The 21,065-nt window shown below is 42.6% G+C and overlaps 1 protein-coding gene across 9 annotated transcripts in view; it reads left to right on the top strand.

Moving 5' to 3' along the window:
* Positions 1 to 21,065, top strand: part of LOC149829927 (putative pre-mRNA-splicing factor ATP-dependent RNA helicase DEAH4) — a 149,827-nt gene that overhangs the window by 108,917 nt on the left and 19,845 nt on the right. For all 9 annotated transcript variants that reach the window (XR_016433764.1, XM_090016173.1, XM_090016170.1 and 6 more), the window contains one exon: positions 19,053 to 19,122. Coding sequence is in view for 8 of the 9 variants with exons in the window: in XM_090016173.1 (XP_089872299.1) it covers positions 19,053 to 19,122 (70 nt within the window). In the remaining variant the exon portion in view is untranslated. The remainder of the gene's footprint in view (positions 1 to 19,052; positions 19,123 to 21,065) is intronic.

Below are 21,065 nucleotides of genomic sequence, written 5' to 3'. Positions count from 1 at the left end.
TGGGTTGGAGAGGGCGACCTTCCCTCTTGGGCCCTTTCAACTTTCCTTTCTCCAAAATTTTTCAAAACCAACCCTAATTAAAAAATCGGAATTAATTAAAATTAATTAATTAATTATTTAGTATTAAATAATTTAGAATTATCTAGAGGTTTCCAAAAATAGCAAAATTAACTTAAGAGGCTTCTTATACTTAATTAACCCCAATTTAAAGCTCCTAATTAAATTTAAAGCTATATAAACGTTGGGCATGGATTTGAATCCGGATCCAGATCCAAGATCCAAATTCATCTCCAAAAATCCAAATAGATTTTGAACTGGACCAAATCTAGATTAGTATGGGTCATGGATAGAGTCCATATTCATATTAATGTGGATCAAAACCATTGGATTCTGTCCGATCCAAATCGACAAACTGCTCCTTTTTCAGAAAAACTTGATTTCTTTGCCAATCGGGACTCGAATTTGAAAAAGTAACATACCGTTGCGCTCAAAATTCTGAGACGCATCCAACGACATATTACACAAATATCAAATTCCGAATTTTGATTGAAAAATTCTCGAATTTCGCTTGAATTTAAAGGTTGAAAATAAAACTCTTTCATACACTTCAATTGGCCCACCTCGATCTTGTTGATGAGACTTGGGCCAAACCCAGACTCAAAAACACCGGTCTAAAATCGATGCTCAAACAATATTTCTCCTAGACTTAGCCAAATTTTTGGCAAAACAAAAAAATGACTAAGTACTGAAATACACGACATTACAAGTTGCATAAAACAAAATAATACACATGAAAGGTGTAAAAATGAGAATGAGAAATACAACAAAAAATTAGAATGCAAATTGAAGCACGTTGGAGCATAACCCTGAGATCCAAAAGCCAATTCACGTCTCAACAGCCTCCCTCAAGTTGTACATGATCCTTTATTAGGGACAACAAGGATTGGAGAAACCAAAATCTTTGTCTTATAAATCTTTTTATAAAAAGATCTATCAACTACTTTTCTGTCTCAACAAACATAGCCTCCAATTTTAGTCTTCCTTCTGACTGGTCTATTTCGATGTGCTTTCTTTTTTCATGACAAATCAAATTAAGTGAAATCTTAATTGCACTCTGATTGTCACTAAGCAAAATTGATTTCAGGATAAATACATCTAAATCGTTCAATAAATGTCTGATCCATATGATTTTTGTAGTCACAACTGTCATAGACCGATATTCTGCTTATGTACTGGATCTAGCCATTGCCTTTTGTTTTCTACTGCTTCAAGAAACCAAATTTTGTTCCAATAAAAAAAAAATCCAGATATTGACCTCCTTTCATTTGGATTATCAGCCCAGTCAATATCAGAATAAACCATAATAGTGAGGATGTCCTCTCCTTGTGATATTTTATATAACAAATCATCCCCAATAGTTCCTTTCAAATATTTAGGTATCCTCTTCACAACTTCCATATGAGTAATTTTTGGTTCATGCTTGAATTAAGATACTTGGCTTTCTGCATATATAATATTTGATCCGATAAAAGTAAGATTTTGAAGCATGCCAACTATGTTGTGATATCTTGTTGGATCATCACATAATTCGCCATCCTTTGTGTTCAATCTTTGATGAATAGGGATAGGTGTTCAAACTGGTCTGCAATCCTTTATACTTGTTTTGGCTAATAAATCAGTAGTATATTTGTACTGTCAGAATTAATTCCTCACTTTTCTATCAAGTTCAACTCCAAGGAAATATTGCAATTTTCCAAGATCCTTCATTTTGAATTTTTTGCTCAAGAGATCTTTTACCTTTTGTATATGCCATTTTGAACTCCTAGTTATGATTATGTCATCCACATATATTAATAAGAGTGTAATAACATTCTCACTTTTGAATATGATCATACAATTATCTAAAGGAGAACGATAGAGTCATAGAACCCATATCTTTGAATTTCAAATGAGAAACTCTTAAGCAATGAGCAAGATGATTGTTTTAAATTATATATAGCTTCCTTTAGCCTGCAAACATTTGCCCTTTGGATCTTCACTATATCTCAGAGGTTGATCCATATATACTTCTTTCAAGTTCCATACAGAAATCCATGTGATTAGGTAAGTGCCATAACAAAAATCCAAATTTCAAGGTGTACATTTTCATTTCATGCATATGTACGTAGACAATGCTTTAAATGTCAAAAGCATGCATAACCGACATTCCCTTGCCATTTTGGCAAGCTCGGGGTACGACACTCGTACCTACCGAGTCCAAACCATTGCTACCTGCACACGGGACAGCATTGGTAGGTATAAGAACACATTCAAATGTTCTCATGACATATGCATTACAACCCAGTAAAGATCATGTAAAAATCTGCACATGTATGTTTACGCAAAACTGCATATAATGTATGTCTACATCTATAGATTTACTTGCATGAAACTAAACTTTTTAACATATGTCAGTCCGGAAATAACATGAGCCTTTTATACATGCGAATCTGAACTTTTATAACACAAGCTTGTGTAACGTGTAAATCTGGATAATGGTAACACATTAATCAGAATTTTATACATGCTCAAATTTGTACATTTACGAGCATAATCCGAGTATTTATTCCATCAAAATCTAAACATGTAATGAGGAGAAATTTGAATACTCAACAGGTACCTTGATATGTATATATGTTTCTTTTTTCTATGGATAGAGTATATATATTTTAATATGGCTCGGCCCAGCCTACTCAGGTCGGCTGGCCTGGCCCAGCAGGCCAGTTCTGCTGGGCCTAGCAGGCCTCTTTACCTGCCCAGCCAAACCCAGTTTGGCTGGGCTTGACAGGGCTCCTATTTGCCCAAAAATCTAACAATTTTTTTTTCCACATGCTGTTTTTTTTTTACAGGGTTCCAGCCCCATTTTCATACTCTCTTTTTTTTGTGTAGACTCGGCCGAATCAAGTTCGGTTGGGCCTGACAAACAGCCCATCTTTCCAGCCGAACCCAGGTCGACTGGGCCTGCTGCAACTATAATTTTTTTTATATTTACCTTTCTCTTTTTTTTTGCTTGCAGGTACCTGGCCAGTTTGGCTGGGTCTGTGCTCTGCTAAGACTCACCCAGCTAACACAGTTGGCTGGGTCCGGCCACACGCATATCCCCAGCCGAACCCAGGGCTCGGCTGGGCCTGGTAAAAACATGACAAAAAGCCTTTTTTTTAAATTCTAGAACAAAAAATCTTAGCACCTCGTTGCAGACCTGTCCAGGTCTGTCTATCATTGCAGTGGACAGATCTGTCCAGATTCGGCAGTAGGTGCACTGGGACATATCTGTCCCGTCTGTTCTGTCTGTCCCGTCTGTCCAGGACTGAAAGGGATCAGACCTGTCCAAATCTGTCTGATTATTTCATGGACAAATCTGTCCAGTTATATATATATATATATATATATATATATAACCACAAGCTTTGTTGCACATATATATGTATTTTCGTATTTATATATATGCGCATATGCACGTAAATCTAAAACAAAGCACATTATTATATGGGTATTGCATCGTAAATCCAAAATACAACTAGATCACCATGTATATGTCGATTTTTCCTATTTTAATTATAGAAAACCGGGCCAGATTCATGATCTTCTTTATAGAATGTTGCTCCAATCATATTTAAGTTATTTTTCCCTATTCGAATCGAAAGAGATGAACCCATACCTTTTTGAAGCTTAAAAAAGAGGATTGGAAGAGCTTCTTCGGAGTGGACGATGGCTTCTCCCTTCTTATTCTTCCCTTCTCTTTTTCTTCTTTTCCTCTTTTCCTTTCTTTCTTTTCTTTCTCTATCTCTCTAGTTCACACACCCCCTTATTTTTTTTTTACTTTAAATAATGAGAGGCCCTAGAGGTGACGCTCCTTTAGGGTTTCTCATTTAGGGACTGGAGATAGAGTTTCCACTTTATCTCTACTTTTGCTACTTTTCCTACTTTTTCTGTAACTTTCCCCTTTTTGCTAACTTTTTCAAACTTCAAAATTTTTTCTTACCTTCTTTTACCATAACTTACCTTTTTCTCTCCTTATTTTAGGGTCAAGGTAGATTCTTCTAAAGACCCAACATTTGGTAAGCTTCAAAAATAAGAATTAATTTATATTTAATATTATTTTAATTATTTATTAATAAATAATTATCCAGAAGCTTCCAAAGGGTGCTTTATCTGTCTGGGAGTCTTTTTAACTTTCAAATTTACTTTATTTTAACCTGAAATTTGAATTTAAAATAGTATGATAATCAAATCTGGATTTTGGATTTGGATCCAGATTCAAGATCCAAATCCATACCGAAAATTCATTTGGATCCCAAACTTGATCAATTCCTAATTAATATGGGTCTTGGACTGAGTCCAGATCCATATTAATTTGGATCACATGGATTTGGATCCATCCCGATCCAAATTCGAACCCGACCCATGGAGGCAGTCCCTTTTTGAAAAAAATGATTTTCGGGCCAACCGTAGCTCGGATTGGGAAAAGTAAAATATCGTTGGACTTAGGATTTTGAGACGCATCCTTCGACATATACATTAAATTTCGCTTCTGATTCGACATATACATTAAATTTCGCTTTTGAAATTCGCATAATTTTAACCTGAATTTTGCTTGAATTTAAAGGTAAAAAATAAAACTCTTTAGCACCTTTTTGTTGCCTCATATCGACCTTGTCGATAGGATTTGGGCCAAGCCTAGACTCAATTAATGCATTCCTAATATTGGAGGTTCATCAATTCCCCCCTACACGATAAATTTTTCAGAAATTTCAAATTGACTAAGATGAAAATACATGACATTACATCGCTAGCTCCTTAAAAAGAGTTTCGTCCATGAAATTAGAACGTACCGAATAGGTGCGGGTAGTGTTGACGCATATCCGCCTCAGGCTCCCAGGTGCACTCGTCCAGTCCGTGATGCTTTCAATACACTTTCACGAACAAGATCGTCCTACTGCGTAGTGCCCTCTTCTAGTGGTCCACAATCTCCACCAACCTCTCGTCTGTCGTCAAGTCAAGCCGTACCTCAATTGCCTCGTAGTGGATCACTACGTTGACTTTCTTTAATTTCCCAATAATCAATTTTATAATGTTGTTCAAAACAAAGATATTCATGTATGACATAAGAGACTGGGACATCCCAACATTGTTAAAATCTCTTATTTGCCTTTTATTAAACATCTTTGTAAATGAGATTTTGTTTGTAATGATTGTATTCTTGGGAAAATGAAAAGTCTACCTTTTCTCAAAGATCCATATTTTCAACAAAGCCCTTTGAAATTGTTCATTCCGATGTATGGGGACCCGCTCCTGTGATATCTAAAAGAGGATTCTCGTATTATGTTATTTTCGTGGATGATTACACTAGGTTTTGTTGGATATACTTTCTTAAACATAAACATCAAGTTTTTTCAATGTTTAAAACGTTTCATATGATGATTTTAAATCAATTTAATAGAAGTTTAAAAATTCTTAGGTCTGTCTCTGTGGTGAATACCTTTCAAATGAATTCAAGAGTTACCTTGAAAGTTATGATATTATCCATCAGAAATCCTGCCCGGAAACCCCACAACAAAATGGGTTAGCTGAACGAAAGCATACGCATATTATTGAAACAATTAGAACCTTACTCATTTCGCAAAATATTCTAAAGAAACTATGGGCTGAAGCCGCTCTTACCTCGGTATATCTCATAAACAAACTTCCATCGAAGAATTTGAGTAAAATTTCTCCTTTTGAAAAGTTGTATGAAAAAGAACTTGATTACAACAGATTAAGGGTGTTTGGATGTAAGTGCTTTGTCCTTACAGATAAAAATGATAAGCTTTCCCCAAAGGCCATTTCGTGTGCCTTTCTTGTAAAGCCCGTGTAAAAAAAAATCGCGTCCGACTGGTGTCAGACACGTGGCCTGCACGTGTCACACACGTGTCGGGGTCTGGATCGCAGTGTCAGCCCCGGATCCGGGTCCGAACCAGACCCGAGCCTAGCTCGGACCCGGGTTCTCGAAGCCTCGAGAACCTGCGTCTTTTAAAAGACGCAGGCGTCTCGGGCGAGGGTTCAAAATCCTCGCCCCTTCTCTCTCCTCTGCTCTGTCTCCCTCACGCTGCCACCGACGATTGGAGACGCCAGCGAGCAACTCCGTCAGGCCGCCTCCTCTCTCAGTCCGGCAGGCCTCTCGACGACGCGAGCACCCCTCTCTGCCTCCTTGTCGTCGGCGATCGCAGTCGTCGGCCTTTCCCCTCTTCGGGCCGACGCCGACAACTCGCTCCCGACCACCATTTCTTCTTCTCTGCCGGCGATCGACGCAGACGGCAAGGCTTCGCTCCAGGACTCCTCCTGTTTGGCTGTCGGCTGCGCCAGGGAGCCTGACGCCACCGACCACCGCCTTCGTCCTGGGTGCTGCAGCCGCCGGCGATCGCCACCACCCAGCATCGGAGCTCCCTCTAGCCGTTAGACGGCGCGCGCCGGTGAACCAGAGAGCTCCGTTGAAGACCTTCTAGCCCGACGACTCCCTCTTCACCGCGGTATCCTGAGGCAAACCCTCCCATCCTTTTCTTCTCCTTTGTGAGGAGTCGGTCGACAGGGGGGCTGAGCCCCCTGTCGTCACCTCTTGTCAGCAGGGGGTTACCCCCCTGCCTTTTTGCAGTCGCTCGACAAGGGGGTTGAGCCCCCTGTCGTCGCCTCTTGTCGGTAGGGGGCTCCATCCCCCTATCACCTTGTTGTTTTTCGGCAGGGGTTTCGCCCCCTACCTCTTGGGTTCCTCTGTTAGGGGGCTTTGCCTCCCTACCCCATCTTGTGTTCGGTAGGGGACAAGCCCCCTGCCTTCTTCTGTTTCCCGGCAGCGGGCGAGGCCCCCCTGTCGTTGCTCTTGTTTTTCGGCAGGGGGCTTCGCCCCCGTGCCGTATGTTGTTGTCCCGGCAGGGGGCGCAATCCCTCTGCTCTCCTGTTGTTTCTCGGTAGGGGGGCTTCGCCCCCACTGCCTTCTTTTGTTTGCCGGCAGGGGGCAAGCCCCCCCTGCCTTCAGTTGTTTTCCCTGCAGGGGGCGGAGCCCCCCTGCACCCTCTGTTGCTCCTCGGCAGGGGGTTCTGTCCCCTTGCCTCTTGCGTTTTGCCGGCAGGGGGCAAAACCCCCCTGCTTTCCTGTTTTCGAGCAGGGGCTTGCCCCCTGCATTTCTTTTGTTCTCCGGCAAGGGGCTTTTCCCCCTTGCCTTGTTCTTGCTGCCGACAGCCCCTGCCTGTTTGTGTTCCCCGCAGGGCGGCGCCCCTGTCCTAGATCATGTTCTGGCAGGGGTGTTTCCCCCCTGTCTTGTTATGGCATGCCTCGTTGCGACAGTTGTGGCGGGGAGCCTTTGCTCCCTTCCCTGCCTTTCTTTGTGCCGGCAGACAGGGAGCTCCTGCTCCCTGCCTCTGGCACCCTTGTCTGCGGGATGCAGAGTTCCTGCATCTGCCTCCTGCAGGCAGGAGGCCTTGCTGCCTTTGTTGCTTCTTGTTTATCTTACGGCATATACTAACGTTCTAAGCTCTCTAGGTTGAACGGTGGACCCAACTCTCCTTCGTGGCTCGAGCTTGCGCTTGCCTACGCCGCTGGTGTATGAGGACCCGCAACCCCTTAAGGTAGGGGATTCTTGCGTGAAAGGACAATGAACAAATAAATGCTAAAATAAGGAAGATAACTAATAGAGGATGATATATGTATACGTATAATATATATACATATGTCTTTACCTTCAAGGACGCGGTTTCACGATCCTTGTCCTCTTTACTTTCTCGCACTTTTTTTCCTGTCGCCGCCGCACTATATGTGCCTAGGCTTTTCATTCTTGTCTTTACATTCCATGTCTTTTAACTCAAGGACGCAGTTTCGCGATCCTTGTCCTCTTTACTTTTTCGTACTTTACTTTCCTGCTGCCCCGCGCTTTGTGCTTTGGCATTTACTTGCTTATGTCTGCCTTGTCCTCTAGGATGCAAATCCTGGTCCTCCTTTACGTTCTTGCACTTTACTTTCTTGTATTTACTTGTTGCCCTGTGCTTTATGCGCTTTGGTCTTGCTTCTGCTTTACTCTCCGTACTTTACTTTTCTGTGCTGTCGTGTTTGCTCTTGCACTTACCTTTTGTATGTGTTCGTGTTTACCTTGTTGCCGCACTTCGTGCATATGCTTTGCTCGTGCATGTATTCTATCTCTGTCTCATGCTTCTTTACTTGCTTACGCTTATCGTTTAATCGAGGTGCAACCCCATGCCTCGTGAGTCGTCCTTTACACTTGCGTAGTCAGTATAGGATCTCATACCTCACGAGTTGCTTACGTAGTTGCTTGCTTGTGCGTTTCGATGATCGAGGTATGATCTCATACCTAGTACGCAGCTCTAGCGTTCTACCCTCGCGGTGCAGTTTCGCCCATCGAGTCTTGCCCCTCGATTTGCCATTGTATTAGTATGTGCACGAGTTTGTCCCTTGTCAGCTTGCACTCCCTGAGTGCAGCTTCGAGTGTATAGTGTATATCGTTCTACTTGTCTTACAAGACACGACATACACTTATGCACTTCGGTTCTCCAAAGACATCGTCTTAGGCGCAAACCTATTTTCAAGATGTATAGCTTTGTAAAACAAAGATAGCAACTGAATCTCTCAAAGGTGTGTCACAACCTTAGTTCGTCAATCCGACACGACTCAGATAGCCTTGTTTAGGAGCCTGTGCACAAGTAGGGCGGGGATCCTAGCGAGGTACTTGCGCCATCGCTAGATCGGCGTTACCTCACCTCTAATGCGAGACCTAGTTTCTAGGATTTCTGGTTCAACCAAGATAGTAGCGCCTTCCTTCCTTCGTGAAGGTATTGTTGGATCTCTTACGAGGGATCCATGTTCCTCCTCTTGTAGTTGTACCCTTAGTCACGTACGATATGTTTGGACTACGAAGAGCAGGACGAAAAGTCTGTATTAACCTCTAAGCGTGTATTGGCACATTAAGCTAAATCCTGTTATGTTGTTTTCACCTGATAGGCAGAATGCTTGCGATTGTCTAAAGGACCCGAGCATGATAAGTTGGAACTTGAATGAGTTCACTGTAGACTTCTGTAAAGCCGAAGTATTAGGATTTCCTGCGAGAGATCCATGCCCCTCTTATCGTGGTTGTATTTTTGAACATGTACGTTGCGTACTACGATGAGTAGGATGAGAGGTTTATGTCTGCCTCGAACATGCAATGACATGTTATGAATGCTTGTCTTATGCAATTGCTTTGCTTGACTGTGGAATAGAGTTAGTTACTCTTCACCTATAGTATCTGTTGGAGTGCTATAATTGCTTGTTTAGTACTATGGTTCTCACTGCTCTTGTATGTAGCTGTTTGCTTTACTAGAGCTTTGCTCACTTTATAGTACTTTTTGTTAGATCTGCTAGTCTTGCTTTTCCTGCTTGATCTAGCGATTATCTTGCTTATTGCAACCTTTGTTCTTTCTTGTCCTTTGCACCCCTGCTAGTCTGTTGTGAGACTGACCCATTTCATGGGCAGATGTTGGATAGGTTGAGACAACTTGCGATGGCACAATGACGTGATGCGTTCAAGGCAAGATCCTTTCCTGACATTGCGCTCCTGGGGATACTTTTGATAGATGTGGTATAAAGTTTCTTTAAAAGCATCTCTTCTGATTTAAACTCTGGATTTCTAAAACTGTATTACCAAAACTAGGTTCTTCATTTCATTTTAATAAAATATATATATTTGAACTGCAAATCGGTTAGTAAGGGGAAGTCTGCATTTGTGTTGTAATGCGCCCAAGGTCTAGGGATTTACTAGTTTAAACCTGATCTTCCGCTGAACTTCTGTTTCAAACTTTCATAAATTGATTTCAAAGCTTTCAACCTTTCTCATAAAAGGTTTCAAGTCCACGATTTTGGGGCGTTACATTTCTTGGTTATTCTGAAACCCATAAGGGTTTTCGATGTTATGACATTAAAAATGACAAACTTTATGTTTTCAGAAATGTGAGTTTTTTGGAAAATCGTAGTGGTTTTAAAAGTCCAGAATTACATAATGAAAATGTTGATTATTCTTTTTTGTTTGAACTATTAGCCAAAGATGATGATTCTAGTGACGATGAGTCAAATTAGAATGACTCAAGTGATATTGATATTGATATTGAGGAAATCATTTCTTCACTTTACTCCTCTCACCAATCTATTGATGAAGGGCCATCTAGAGATCCCATCACCTATATTCATAGAGATAGGAGCACTTTTAGAAGTGCTCTTGAAAAATATGATGATAGTCAGACTATTCCTCAAAGTGAGGAAAATCTTCGTAGAACCGAAAGATACAGAAAAGCTCCCTCTAGGTTTATATCATATGATTTTTTTTCACCTAAATATAGAGCATGTCTTAGTGCCATTCACTCCTATGTAGAACCTAGAAACTTTGCGCAAGTTAGTAAAAGTCCTGAATGGATAGTTGCGATGGAAAGTGAACTCGGAGCTTTGAAAAGAGCTAAGACATGAGAATTTCAAGTTCTTCCTAAAGATAAAAAAACAATAGGGTGTAGATGGGTTTTTAAAGTTAAAACTAAGAGTGATGGATCTCTTGAGAGATATAAGGCTCGATTGGTTGCCAAGGGTTATAGTCAAGAGTATGGGATTGACTATGAAGAAACTTTTGCGCCTGTGGCCCGAATGGTCACTGTTTGATGTCTCATCACTGTTGCATCAATTAACAATTGAAACATCTATCAAATGGATGTTAAGAATGCCTTCCTGAATGGTGATTTGAATGAAGAAGTTTATATGGATGCTCCACCTGGAATTAAGACTCCCAAAGGAAAAGTGTTTCATCTTAGGAAAGCGCTCTATGGCCTAAAACAAGCCCCTAAGGCTTGGTATGATAGGTTTAACTTAGTAATATTGGAAAATAGTTTTTCTTCTTGCTTTACTGACATTGCTTTGTTTGTTAGAAAATCCAATGCAGTGATTGTGATTTTGCTGTTGTATGTGGATGATATGCTCATCACCGGAAGTGATTCTAATGAGGTTAAGAGTTTAAAATCAATTTTAAAAGATAAATTTGAAATGTCTGATTTGGGTTTTCTAACTTATTTTTTGGGAATTGAAGTAGCATACTCTCATAGAGGGTATTTCTTATCTCAGACTAAGCTTGCTTCTGAGATCATACAGATGAAAAGGTTTGTGAAACTCCTGCCATAGTGGGAACTAAAATGAAGATTGATGATGGTGTTCCTCTTTCGGATCCTACTCCCTACAGACAACTTGTAGGATCATTGATGTATCTGAGTATTACCAGACCAGATATCTCTCATGCAGTGCATACTGGTCAATTTCAGCATGCACCAACATCCATCCATATGAGTGCTATCTTACGAGTCGTAAGATACATTAAGGGTACTCTAAACAAGGGAGTTTTTCTATCCTTTTCGTCTGATTTAAAGTTAATTGCTTATACTGACTCTGATTGGGGAGGTGACCCAAATAACTCACTCCATCACTGGTTTTTGTGTGTTCTTAGGAGATTCACTAATTTCATTGTAACGCCCCAAAATCGTGGACTTGAAACCTTTTATGAAAAAGGTTGAAAGCTTTGAAATCAATCATTTATCAGAGATTCAAACAAAAGTTCAGCGGAAGATCAGGTTTAAAACAACAAGTCCCTAGACCTTGGGCGCATTACAACACAAAAGCAGACTACCCCCTTACAAACCGATTTCAGTTCAAATATATATTTTATTGAAATGAAATGAAGAACCAAGTTTTAGTAATACAATTTTAGAAATCCAGAGTTTAAATCAGAAGAGATGCTTTCTAGAAACTTCATACCACATCTAAGCACAAGTATCCCCAGGAGCACAACGTCAGGAAAGGGCATTGCCTTGAATGCATCGCGTCATCGTGTCATCGCAAGTTGTCTCAACCTGTTCACCACCTGCCCATGAAAATGGGTCAGCCTCACAACAGACTAGTAGGGGTGCAAAGGTCAAGAAAGAACAAAGGCTGCAATAAGCAAGATAAACACTAGCTCAAGCCGTAACAAGCAAGACTAGCAGATCTAACCAAATATGTTGTATAGTAAGCAAGGCTCTAGTAAAACAGCTACACACAAGAGCATGAAGGATCAGAGTGCTAAACAAGCAACTATAGCAATCTCATAGATATAATAGGTGAAAAGTAACTAACTCTATCCACCAGTCAAGCAAAGCAATTGCATAAGACATGTATTCATGACAACACTCGTAATACAAGTATCATTGGATCATAAGCAATTCATAAGCTATATATGATAAACAATCATACGGCAGCAGCTATATTACAAAGGTAATAACTAGTATAACGCTACTAGTATAAGGAATTGACTAGCATGAGAAGCTAGTCATTCCTTAGCAGAACTGCGCAAGCAGTTTAACCAACTAGAGTAACGCCTTGACAGGCGTACATAGCTCAACGGGTAACGTACCTAATTACTGAGCTAACAAGTAAGCAAGCAATGCACGTCACGACATGCGTACCTCAGGATCATGTGTATGAGTTATATCTTGTCTCATTACTGAGCAGTCCGTTGTGGGTACGCACAAGGCAAAACGTAGAAACAACCGAAATCGATTCGGGGGTCCATTATGCTATGTATTTTATTATACCCCGAATGACTGACTGAGTCCGCTTCCTAAGGGGATGGTCTGTGACCAAGAGAGTAAATCCCCAAAGGCAAACAAAGGCCCAATGGATGCACATTCGAACTTCTGCAGAAGTGGCCTAAAGGATTTCCCCTAACCTCCGATGACTGGGGAAGGTCGGATCTTTGCCCGAGATTGCCATTAATGACTGTCCATCAGAGTTTTGTACCATCCATCCTCTCTCTTGATGAACCATCCCGAATGAGCACGACAGAGGGTTTCTTAACCGCCGTCCCATTCTTATGCTCTGGTCTTTCAACCAAATCGAGCATCTTGCCTGTGAAGCCGCATTATTATTATTCAGGTGAGTTATACGCGCCATTGCGCGTTCGAGGCAACCATACAATTCACATCCTACTCACCGCAGTACGCATCGTACCTATTCAAATGTACAATCACGATGAAAAGGGCCAATCCAAAGTGAGGGTAGAAACATCACTCTTATGATCTCAAACACATGCCATTGCATGTTCGAGGCAAACATAGACCTCTCATCCTACTCATCGTAGTACGCAACGTACCTATTCAAAAGTACAACCACGATGAGAGGGGTACAAATCTCTTGCAGGAAATCCCAGTGCTTCTACTTTACAGAAGCCTATAGTGAACTCATTCCAGTTCCAACTGATCGTGCTCGGGTCCTTTAAACAATCGCAAGCAATCTGCCTATTAGGCGAAATCAACATAACAGGATTAGCTTAATGTGTCAATACACGCTTAGAGGTTACTATAGACCTCTCGTCCTGCTCTTCGTAGTCCAAACATATCGTACGTAACTAAAGGTACAACTACAAGAGGAGGAACATGGATCCCTCGTAAGAGATCCAACAATACCTTCACGAAGGAAGGTGCTAAAATCATGGTTGAACCAGAAAGCCTAGAAACTAGGTCTCGCATCAGAGGCAAGGTAACGCCGATCTAGCGATGGCGCAAGCACCTCGCTAGGGTCCCTGCCCTACTCATGCGCAGGCTTCTAAACAAGGCTATCTGAGTCGTATCGAATAGGCAAACTGAGGTTGTAACACATCTATCCCAAATACATCGATTTGGGAGGTCCGGCCGCTACCTTTGCTTTACAAGTTATACATCTTGAAAATAGGTTTGCACCTAAGACGATGTTTTTGGAGAACCGAAGTGCATAAGTGTGTCGTGGCTTGTAAGACAAGTGAAACAATATACACTATACATTCGAAGCTGCACTCAGGGAGTGCAAGCTGATAAGGGACAAACCCGTGCACATACTAATACAATGGCAAATCGAGAGGCAAGACTCGATGGGCGAAGCTGCACCGCGAGGGTAGAATGCTAAAGCTCCACACGAGGTATGAGATTATACCTCGATCATCGTAACGCACAAGCAGACAACTACGCAAGCAACTCGTGAGGTATGAGATCCTATACTGACTACGCAAGTGTAAAGGATGACTCACGAGGCATGGGGTTGCACCTCGATTAAACGATAAGCGTAAACAAGTAAAGAAGCATACGACAAAGATAGAATACATGGATGAGCAATGCATATGCACGAAGTGCGGCAACAAGGTAAAGACGAACACATACAAAAGATAAGTGCAAGAGCAAGCACGACAGCACAGAAAGCAAAGTACGAAGAGTAAAGCAAGAAACAAGGCCATGGCGCATAAAGCGCGGGGCAACAAGTAAATGCAAGAAGGTAAAGTACATGAACATAAAGGACCAGGATGTCCTGGAGTAAAAGACACACATGTACAAGTAAATGCCAGGGCGCAAAGCGTGGGGCACTTAGGAAAGTAAAGTGCGGGAAAGTATAGAGGACAAGGATCGCGAAACCGCGTCCTTGAATTAAAAGACATGAAATGTAAAGACAAGAATGGAAAGTCTAGGCACATATAGCGCGGTGGCGACAGAAAAGAAAGTGTGAGAAAGTAAAGAGGACAAGGATCGCGAAACCGCGTCTTTGAAGGTAAAGACATATGTATATATATTATACGTATACATATATCGTCCTCTTTTAGTTATCTTTCTTATTGTAACATTTATCAGTTCATTGTCCTTTCACGCAAGAATCCCCTACCTTAAGGGGTTGCGGGTCCTCGTACGCATGCAGTGTAGGCAAACAAGAGCTCGAGCCACATAGGGCGAGCTGGATCCACCGTTCAACCTGGGGAGCTTAGAACGTTAGCATATGCCGAATATAAACAAGCAACAAGGCAGCAAGGTCTCTTGCCTGCAAGAGGCAGAGGCAGGAGCTTCTGCATCCTGCAGACAAGGGTGCCAGAGGCAGGGGCCTCAGCCCTGCTTGGCAACAACAGCAGAGGCAGGGAGCAGAAGCTCCCTGTCTGCTAGGCACAAAGAAAAAGGTAGGGGAGGGAGCAGAGGCTCCCCGCCACGCCTGCCGCAACAAGGCAGGGGGGGGGAACACCCCCTGCCGAGGAACAACAGGAGAGCAGGGGGCTTCAACCCCTGCTGAGGCAAAAAAAAAACAGAAGGCAGGGGAGGAGCTTCTCTCCCGCCCCCCCTACCCGGAAACCACAAGGGAGCAGGGGGGCTTCGCCCCCTGCCGAGGAGCAACAGAGGGTGCAGGGGGCTCCGCCCCCTACAGGGGAAACAACAGAAGGGCAGGGGGCTTCAACCCCTACCGAGGAAAAACAGAAGGCAGGAGGGCCCTCGCCCCTTGCCGGCAAACAAAAGAAGAGAGGGGGCGAAGCCCCCTATCGAGAAGCAACACCAAGGCAGGGGGGACCCTCCCCCTACCGAGAACCAAACAAAAGAGCAGGGGGGCTCAGTCCCCCTGCTGACCCACTGCAAAAAGGCAGGGGGGGGTAACCCCGTGTCGACAAGAAGCAATAGGGGGCTCAGCCCCCCCCCCCTGTCGACCAACAACAAAAAGGCAGGGGTAACCCCCTGCCACAACGAGAGGCGACAGGGGGCTCAACCCCCCCTGTCGACCAACAACAAACAGGGAAAGAGTGACAGGGGGTGGAACCCCCTGCCAAGAAGAGCCAACGACAGGGGGCTCAGCCCCTTGTCGACCAATAACACAGGGAGGCGGGGGGGGGGGGGGGTTAGCCCCCTGCCAACAAGCGGTGATGACAGGGGGCTCAGCCCCCCTATCGATCCACCCAACACACAGAAGAAAAGAAGCAACGAAGAGGGGAGGGCTCACCTCCGAAGACGGCAGCAACAGGGGAGTCGTCAGGCTGGAGGGTCGAGGGCCACTGTCGGCACAGGCTCCAAAGAGATCGAGGAAGACGATGACGACGACATCAAGACCTCCTTCGTCTGGCAAAAAGGGGACGAAGGAAGGAAAGGAGGTTCTCAGGGTCACTGGCGCGCCCTCGGACTGGCAGAGGGGAAGAAAGGGTGGCTGGCCAGGCTCGAAGGTCACCGACACACGGGGTCCCTGGCACAGCCGATGGCCAGACAGGAGGGGACGAGCGGCAACCGACGGCGAGTTGCCGGCACTCGGCGACTGCAGGGAGGAACAACAGAGAGGGGAAAAGGTCGGCGGCGAGTCGCCGGTGCTCGAGGTCCCTGGCGCAACCGCTAGCCAAGCAGGGAGGTCGGCGGCAGAAGGGGGGAGATGCCGACGACAACGATCACCGACGACGGGAAGGCAGCGAGGGATGCTTGCGTTGCTGGGAGACCTGCTAGACTGAGCTGCTCGCCAAACGGGGAGGAGGTTGGCAGCGAGGATCGTCGGTCGTCGGGGAGGCTGCCGGACGGAGATGCTCACTGACGTCTCCAATCGCCGGTGGCGGCGGCGTGAGGAGGGAGATCGGAGCCGAGGAGAGAGAGAAGGGGCGAGGGGTTCTGCCCCTCGCCCGAGACACCTGTGACGTATTAGTCACAGGCTTCTCGAACGATCGAGAAGTCGGGTCCGAGTTCGGGCACGGGTCCGGGTCCAGCTCGGATCCGGGTCCGACACGTCGGACCGACTGTGACACGTGTCCGACGCGTGCAGGGCACGTGTCCGACGCGTGCAGGGCACGTGTCTGACACAAATTTTTTTTCCCACGGTCGTTACATTCATAGAGATGCAAGAAGCAGAAAAAAATATCTCTATCATCAACTGAAGCTGAATATCGTGCCATGACAACTACTACCATGGAAATTGTATGGATTCATCAGTTGCTGGAAGATATGGGGATCACAATCGAAGCACCTGCCAAGCTATGCTGTGACAACAAAAGTGCAATTTATATTGCTAAGAATCACACTTTTCATGAGCGGACCAAACACATAGAGATGGATTGTCACTATGTTTGTGAGGTGTACCTCAAATGAGTCATTGACCTTCCATATGTCACGTTAGAATATTAGTTGGCGGAATTCTTCAACAAAGCTTTGTGTGCTCCGCACTTTAACTTCCTTAGCAAACTCTCGGTCATACTGCCCTAAGTTTGAGGGGGGTGTTAAATTATGTAATCTAATCATGCAATGTAATATATTATATATATATATAAAGTAATACATATACATATACATATATTTATATATATATGCATATGTATCTACTTATTATATATATAAAATATATATTTCTAACTGTTTAGCCGTAAGGGTAGTTTAGTCTTTTTACAACATATTCTTTTTAGAATATGTTTTTGTAATTTTCTTTTTTCTTTTTTATTTTTGTTGCTTTTTGTAAAAGGTGGAAAGCACCTTGGAGGGGCCCACCATCTAGTCGTTGGGCCCCTTCTAACGGTCACATTTGTGACCGTTGGAAGGGGCTCCAACGGCTAGAGGTGGATCCTCTCCAAGGACTCTACCTCCTCTATTTAATTGGGCTCTCCCCTTGTGTATTCCTTAAGCTTTTGGGATTATAGCCCAAGCTCCTTTTCAATCTTATGACTCTTGGGTATGCTTTTGCGCATTTGTGAGTTTGTGTTGTGCTTTTTGTGCATAAGTGTTTCAAGTGTTCTTGTTGTGCGTATGTGTACACATTTGTTTCCAAGAATATTGTAATATTGCTATTAGTATCTTGTTGAAGATACTTTTACAAGAACCACTATATGAACCTACGGATCATGCTTCTTAACAGGGACTAAACAATAGCAGGGAAATCGCATTCCATTAAGTTTATCAAAAAAATGTTACCAACTAGCTTCACCCGATAAAAATACCCCCTTTGTATCCATATGCAAACCCCCGTCATAAAAAAAATCTGAAACCCCCAAATCGTAGATTTGGGGTTTTTGGTTTAGGGTTAACAGAAACCCTTTCCCCCCCCCTTTTTTTTGTGAATGCATATTGCACACTCGACTCACGCTACACCCTAATGAAAAAGACAGTACCACCTACCTCGTTCGGCGTTCTGAAGGTGGCTGTCGCGATTTGGATGCAGTCGCGCTCCCTTCGTCGTTGCGAGAGGCCGACATCGTCAGCGCCGCCGCACGCAGAGGAGAGGTCAAAGAGGAGGAGATGGAGGGTGTACCAGAGAGAGCCGGTGTCGAGGCCTTATCGCATGTAGGGAAGGAGGAGAGAGAGAGAGATCAAGAGGGAGATGAGTGAGAAGGGAGTCGCAGGTGTGAGGGTCCCCTCCTCCCCTCTTGCGACTACTTGAAGGCTCGGGGGAGCTTGATTCAGGAAACCCCGAAGGGGTTTCCTTTCTCAACGTAAGGGGAGGCGACGGGGGTTTGAAACGTGCGAGGGTTTTAACCCTCGCATTCGCATTTCATAACCCTAATGGGTTTCGGGTACGGGTCGGGTTCAGACCAGACCCGAGTTCGATAATTTTATACTTTTTTTGTAACTCGCCTCATTACACGGGGGGGGGGGGGCTTGGGTACGGGTCCGGGTCCCAGCTGTAGCGTGGATCCGCGGTTTGGATCCGTAGGTCTCGCAGTGTGGATCCGTAGGTTGGATCCAAATGGATCCACCTGCGGGTCCGCACAGGTTATATATGTATATATTATGCTAAATATTATTTGTATTATCCTTAGTTATTTTTCTTAAAAACATATATATATAAGTTATTATACATATATATATGGATGCTTTGTGGATCCTGGATCCGAAATGCGGATCCCACGCCCAACTTTAGAAAAAAAATACCTATTATTTTCAGATAAATTTAAACAATTAATGTCAAAAATCGAGGTTATTACAATTATGTTAAGACATTTTTTTCCTTGAAGACCACATGAAATGTATAACTGCCTGGTTTGAAGAGTAAACTAGTGAACCATGTGGACCAGAACAGTTCAATGGTTACTGTTTTACTTGTTGAAAAGGTTGATTTGATAATCTTTTATGCTGTTATTTACTTAAAATATAAACCATAAGAAAGAAGAAAAAAATATTTAAAAAAAAAATAAGCATGTCTTAAAATACATTTCTTCCCTAATGAAATATCTTACTGGGACATTTTTCTGCATGTAGGTGCGTGGGATGATGTTTGCTAAGGAAGTCAGAAAGCAGTTATCTCAAATAATGAAGAAAATTGCTACAGGTTGGTGATAAAAGCGTCAATACTGTGCTTGTACTCTTATACTCACTCTCATGCTTAGCTTGTTCAAATATAAGAGATTTTAGCTTTAGTTCCTCGATCAATATTATTTGAATTATTGTCTGAACAAGCCTCTACTACTTGGTTCTGTAACTTTCATGATAAGAAAGAGGCTTTAAAAGGGCAGAAATGGATCATTATCTTTTTTGGTGATTATACTGTAATATGTAGATGATATAATTATTACATGCAACTCCTTAAAATTAATTACAGAAACTAAGTTATTTCTACACATGAAGTTTCAAAGAAAAGATTTGGGCAGCTCACATTATTTCTTAGGCATAGAAGTTGATAGGACGAACAATGAATTAAAGATTTGCTAACAGAAATATGCCAAAGCTATGCTAAAAAAAGTGCAAGCAATTGCAAACCTATTGAGACCCAGATGCTATGAACAAGATATTATCAAGAGAGGATGCTCAAAGACTCAGACAAATATAGAAGTACAGTAGGAGCATTGCAGTACTTTATAGTAACATGACTAGGCATTTCTTATGTTATAAATTAGGATGTCAATTTATGCATGCACCTACTTCTAACCACATGGAAGCCCTAAAGAGAGTAATGAGGTATGTTAAAGGCACTATTAGTCATGGGTATTGTATATAAAAAGAATCATCCACAAAGTAACACCATAGAATCAGTGATTAGTTACTCCGACACTGACCAGGCTGGGGACCCAACAAAAGAACAATTTCTAAATATTGTGCTTTCTTGGAGAGATTTAATTTCATGGAGAAGTAGAAAGCAAAAGAACATGACTAGGTCAAGTTACAGGGCTTTAATAGTTATTGTAGCTGAAATTGTTTGGATTAAGGGTTTGATGAACATATTGCGATTAAAGCCACTGCATTCAACTATGTACTGTGATGATAAAAATGCTCTAGCTCTTGCTATGGACCCCGTGTTTCATGATAGAGCTAAGCACTTTGAAATTGATTGCCATTTTGTGAGAGAAAATGTTCTACTTGAAAAATGAATTGATTTCATTTTGCCAAGGATACATACAATATCTTTTTCATTCAAAAAAAAAATCGCAAAAGGGAAAAAATGCATTTTTGATAATCTTCATTGTCCAAATCTTTTGTATCAAGTTACAATATCCTTATCTTGGACATAATTACAAAAAAATTTAGAAGATAGAGATGAAAAATGCATGAAGTAGAGATCTCCTCTCCTATGGCTTTGCCCAATCAGCTCCCCTGACTGGAGATCATGCACGAAGCAACCCTTAGTTGAGAAGGAGATTTCACACCTATGGTTGAAAATTTGAGAAACTGAAAAAATATTCAAATTCAATTTAGGAACAACTCTAACTTTTGGAACAAAGAATTTTTGACAATTTTTAGAATCTAAAGTTTCAATACACGATAAATTTGAGTTAGTGAATAATTCAGAAAGAACATTCTCATGGGCAGTCATGTGAAAAGAAGCTCTCGAGTCAAGAATCCGAGAGCACATACCTGCAGGAGATGATGAGGCAATAATGGCACTGAAAGTAGAAAATGATGCCGTGAGAAATTGATGAAGTGCCTCCGTTAATTGACTAATGATATCTTTGAGATCTTCTCCATTCTTTTTTAATGTGGATTCTCCAACGGAAGCCACCTTTCCTTTGAGCTTTAGGCATACCGGTTTGATATGACCGTGTTCATTACAAAAGTGGAAAACAATCTTTGTTGGTCCTCTGTTGTTTGAGAGAAATGCAACTTTGGATTCGTACCTTGCAGCCACAAGAGAATGAGAGATGAGAAAGAGAGAGAGGAATGTGTGAAATAAGGGTCATATGTCCCCCTGCTATTCACGCCCCTTTATACATAAGAACATTGTACAATAATACCCTTGCACATAGGGGAAAATACAATACACTAACAGTTGTACATAAA

This window comes from Nuphar pumila, chromosome 8 (genome assembly GCF_984573655.1).
Source record: "Nuphar pumila chromosome 8, dmNupPumi1.hap1.1, whole genome shotgun sequence".
Classification (NCBI taxonomy): domain Eukaryota; kingdom Viridiplantae; phylum Streptophyta; class Magnoliopsida; order Nymphaeales; family Nymphaeaceae; genus Nuphar; species Nuphar pumila.
This window is presented reverse-complemented; position numbering and strand designations above follow the sequence as displayed.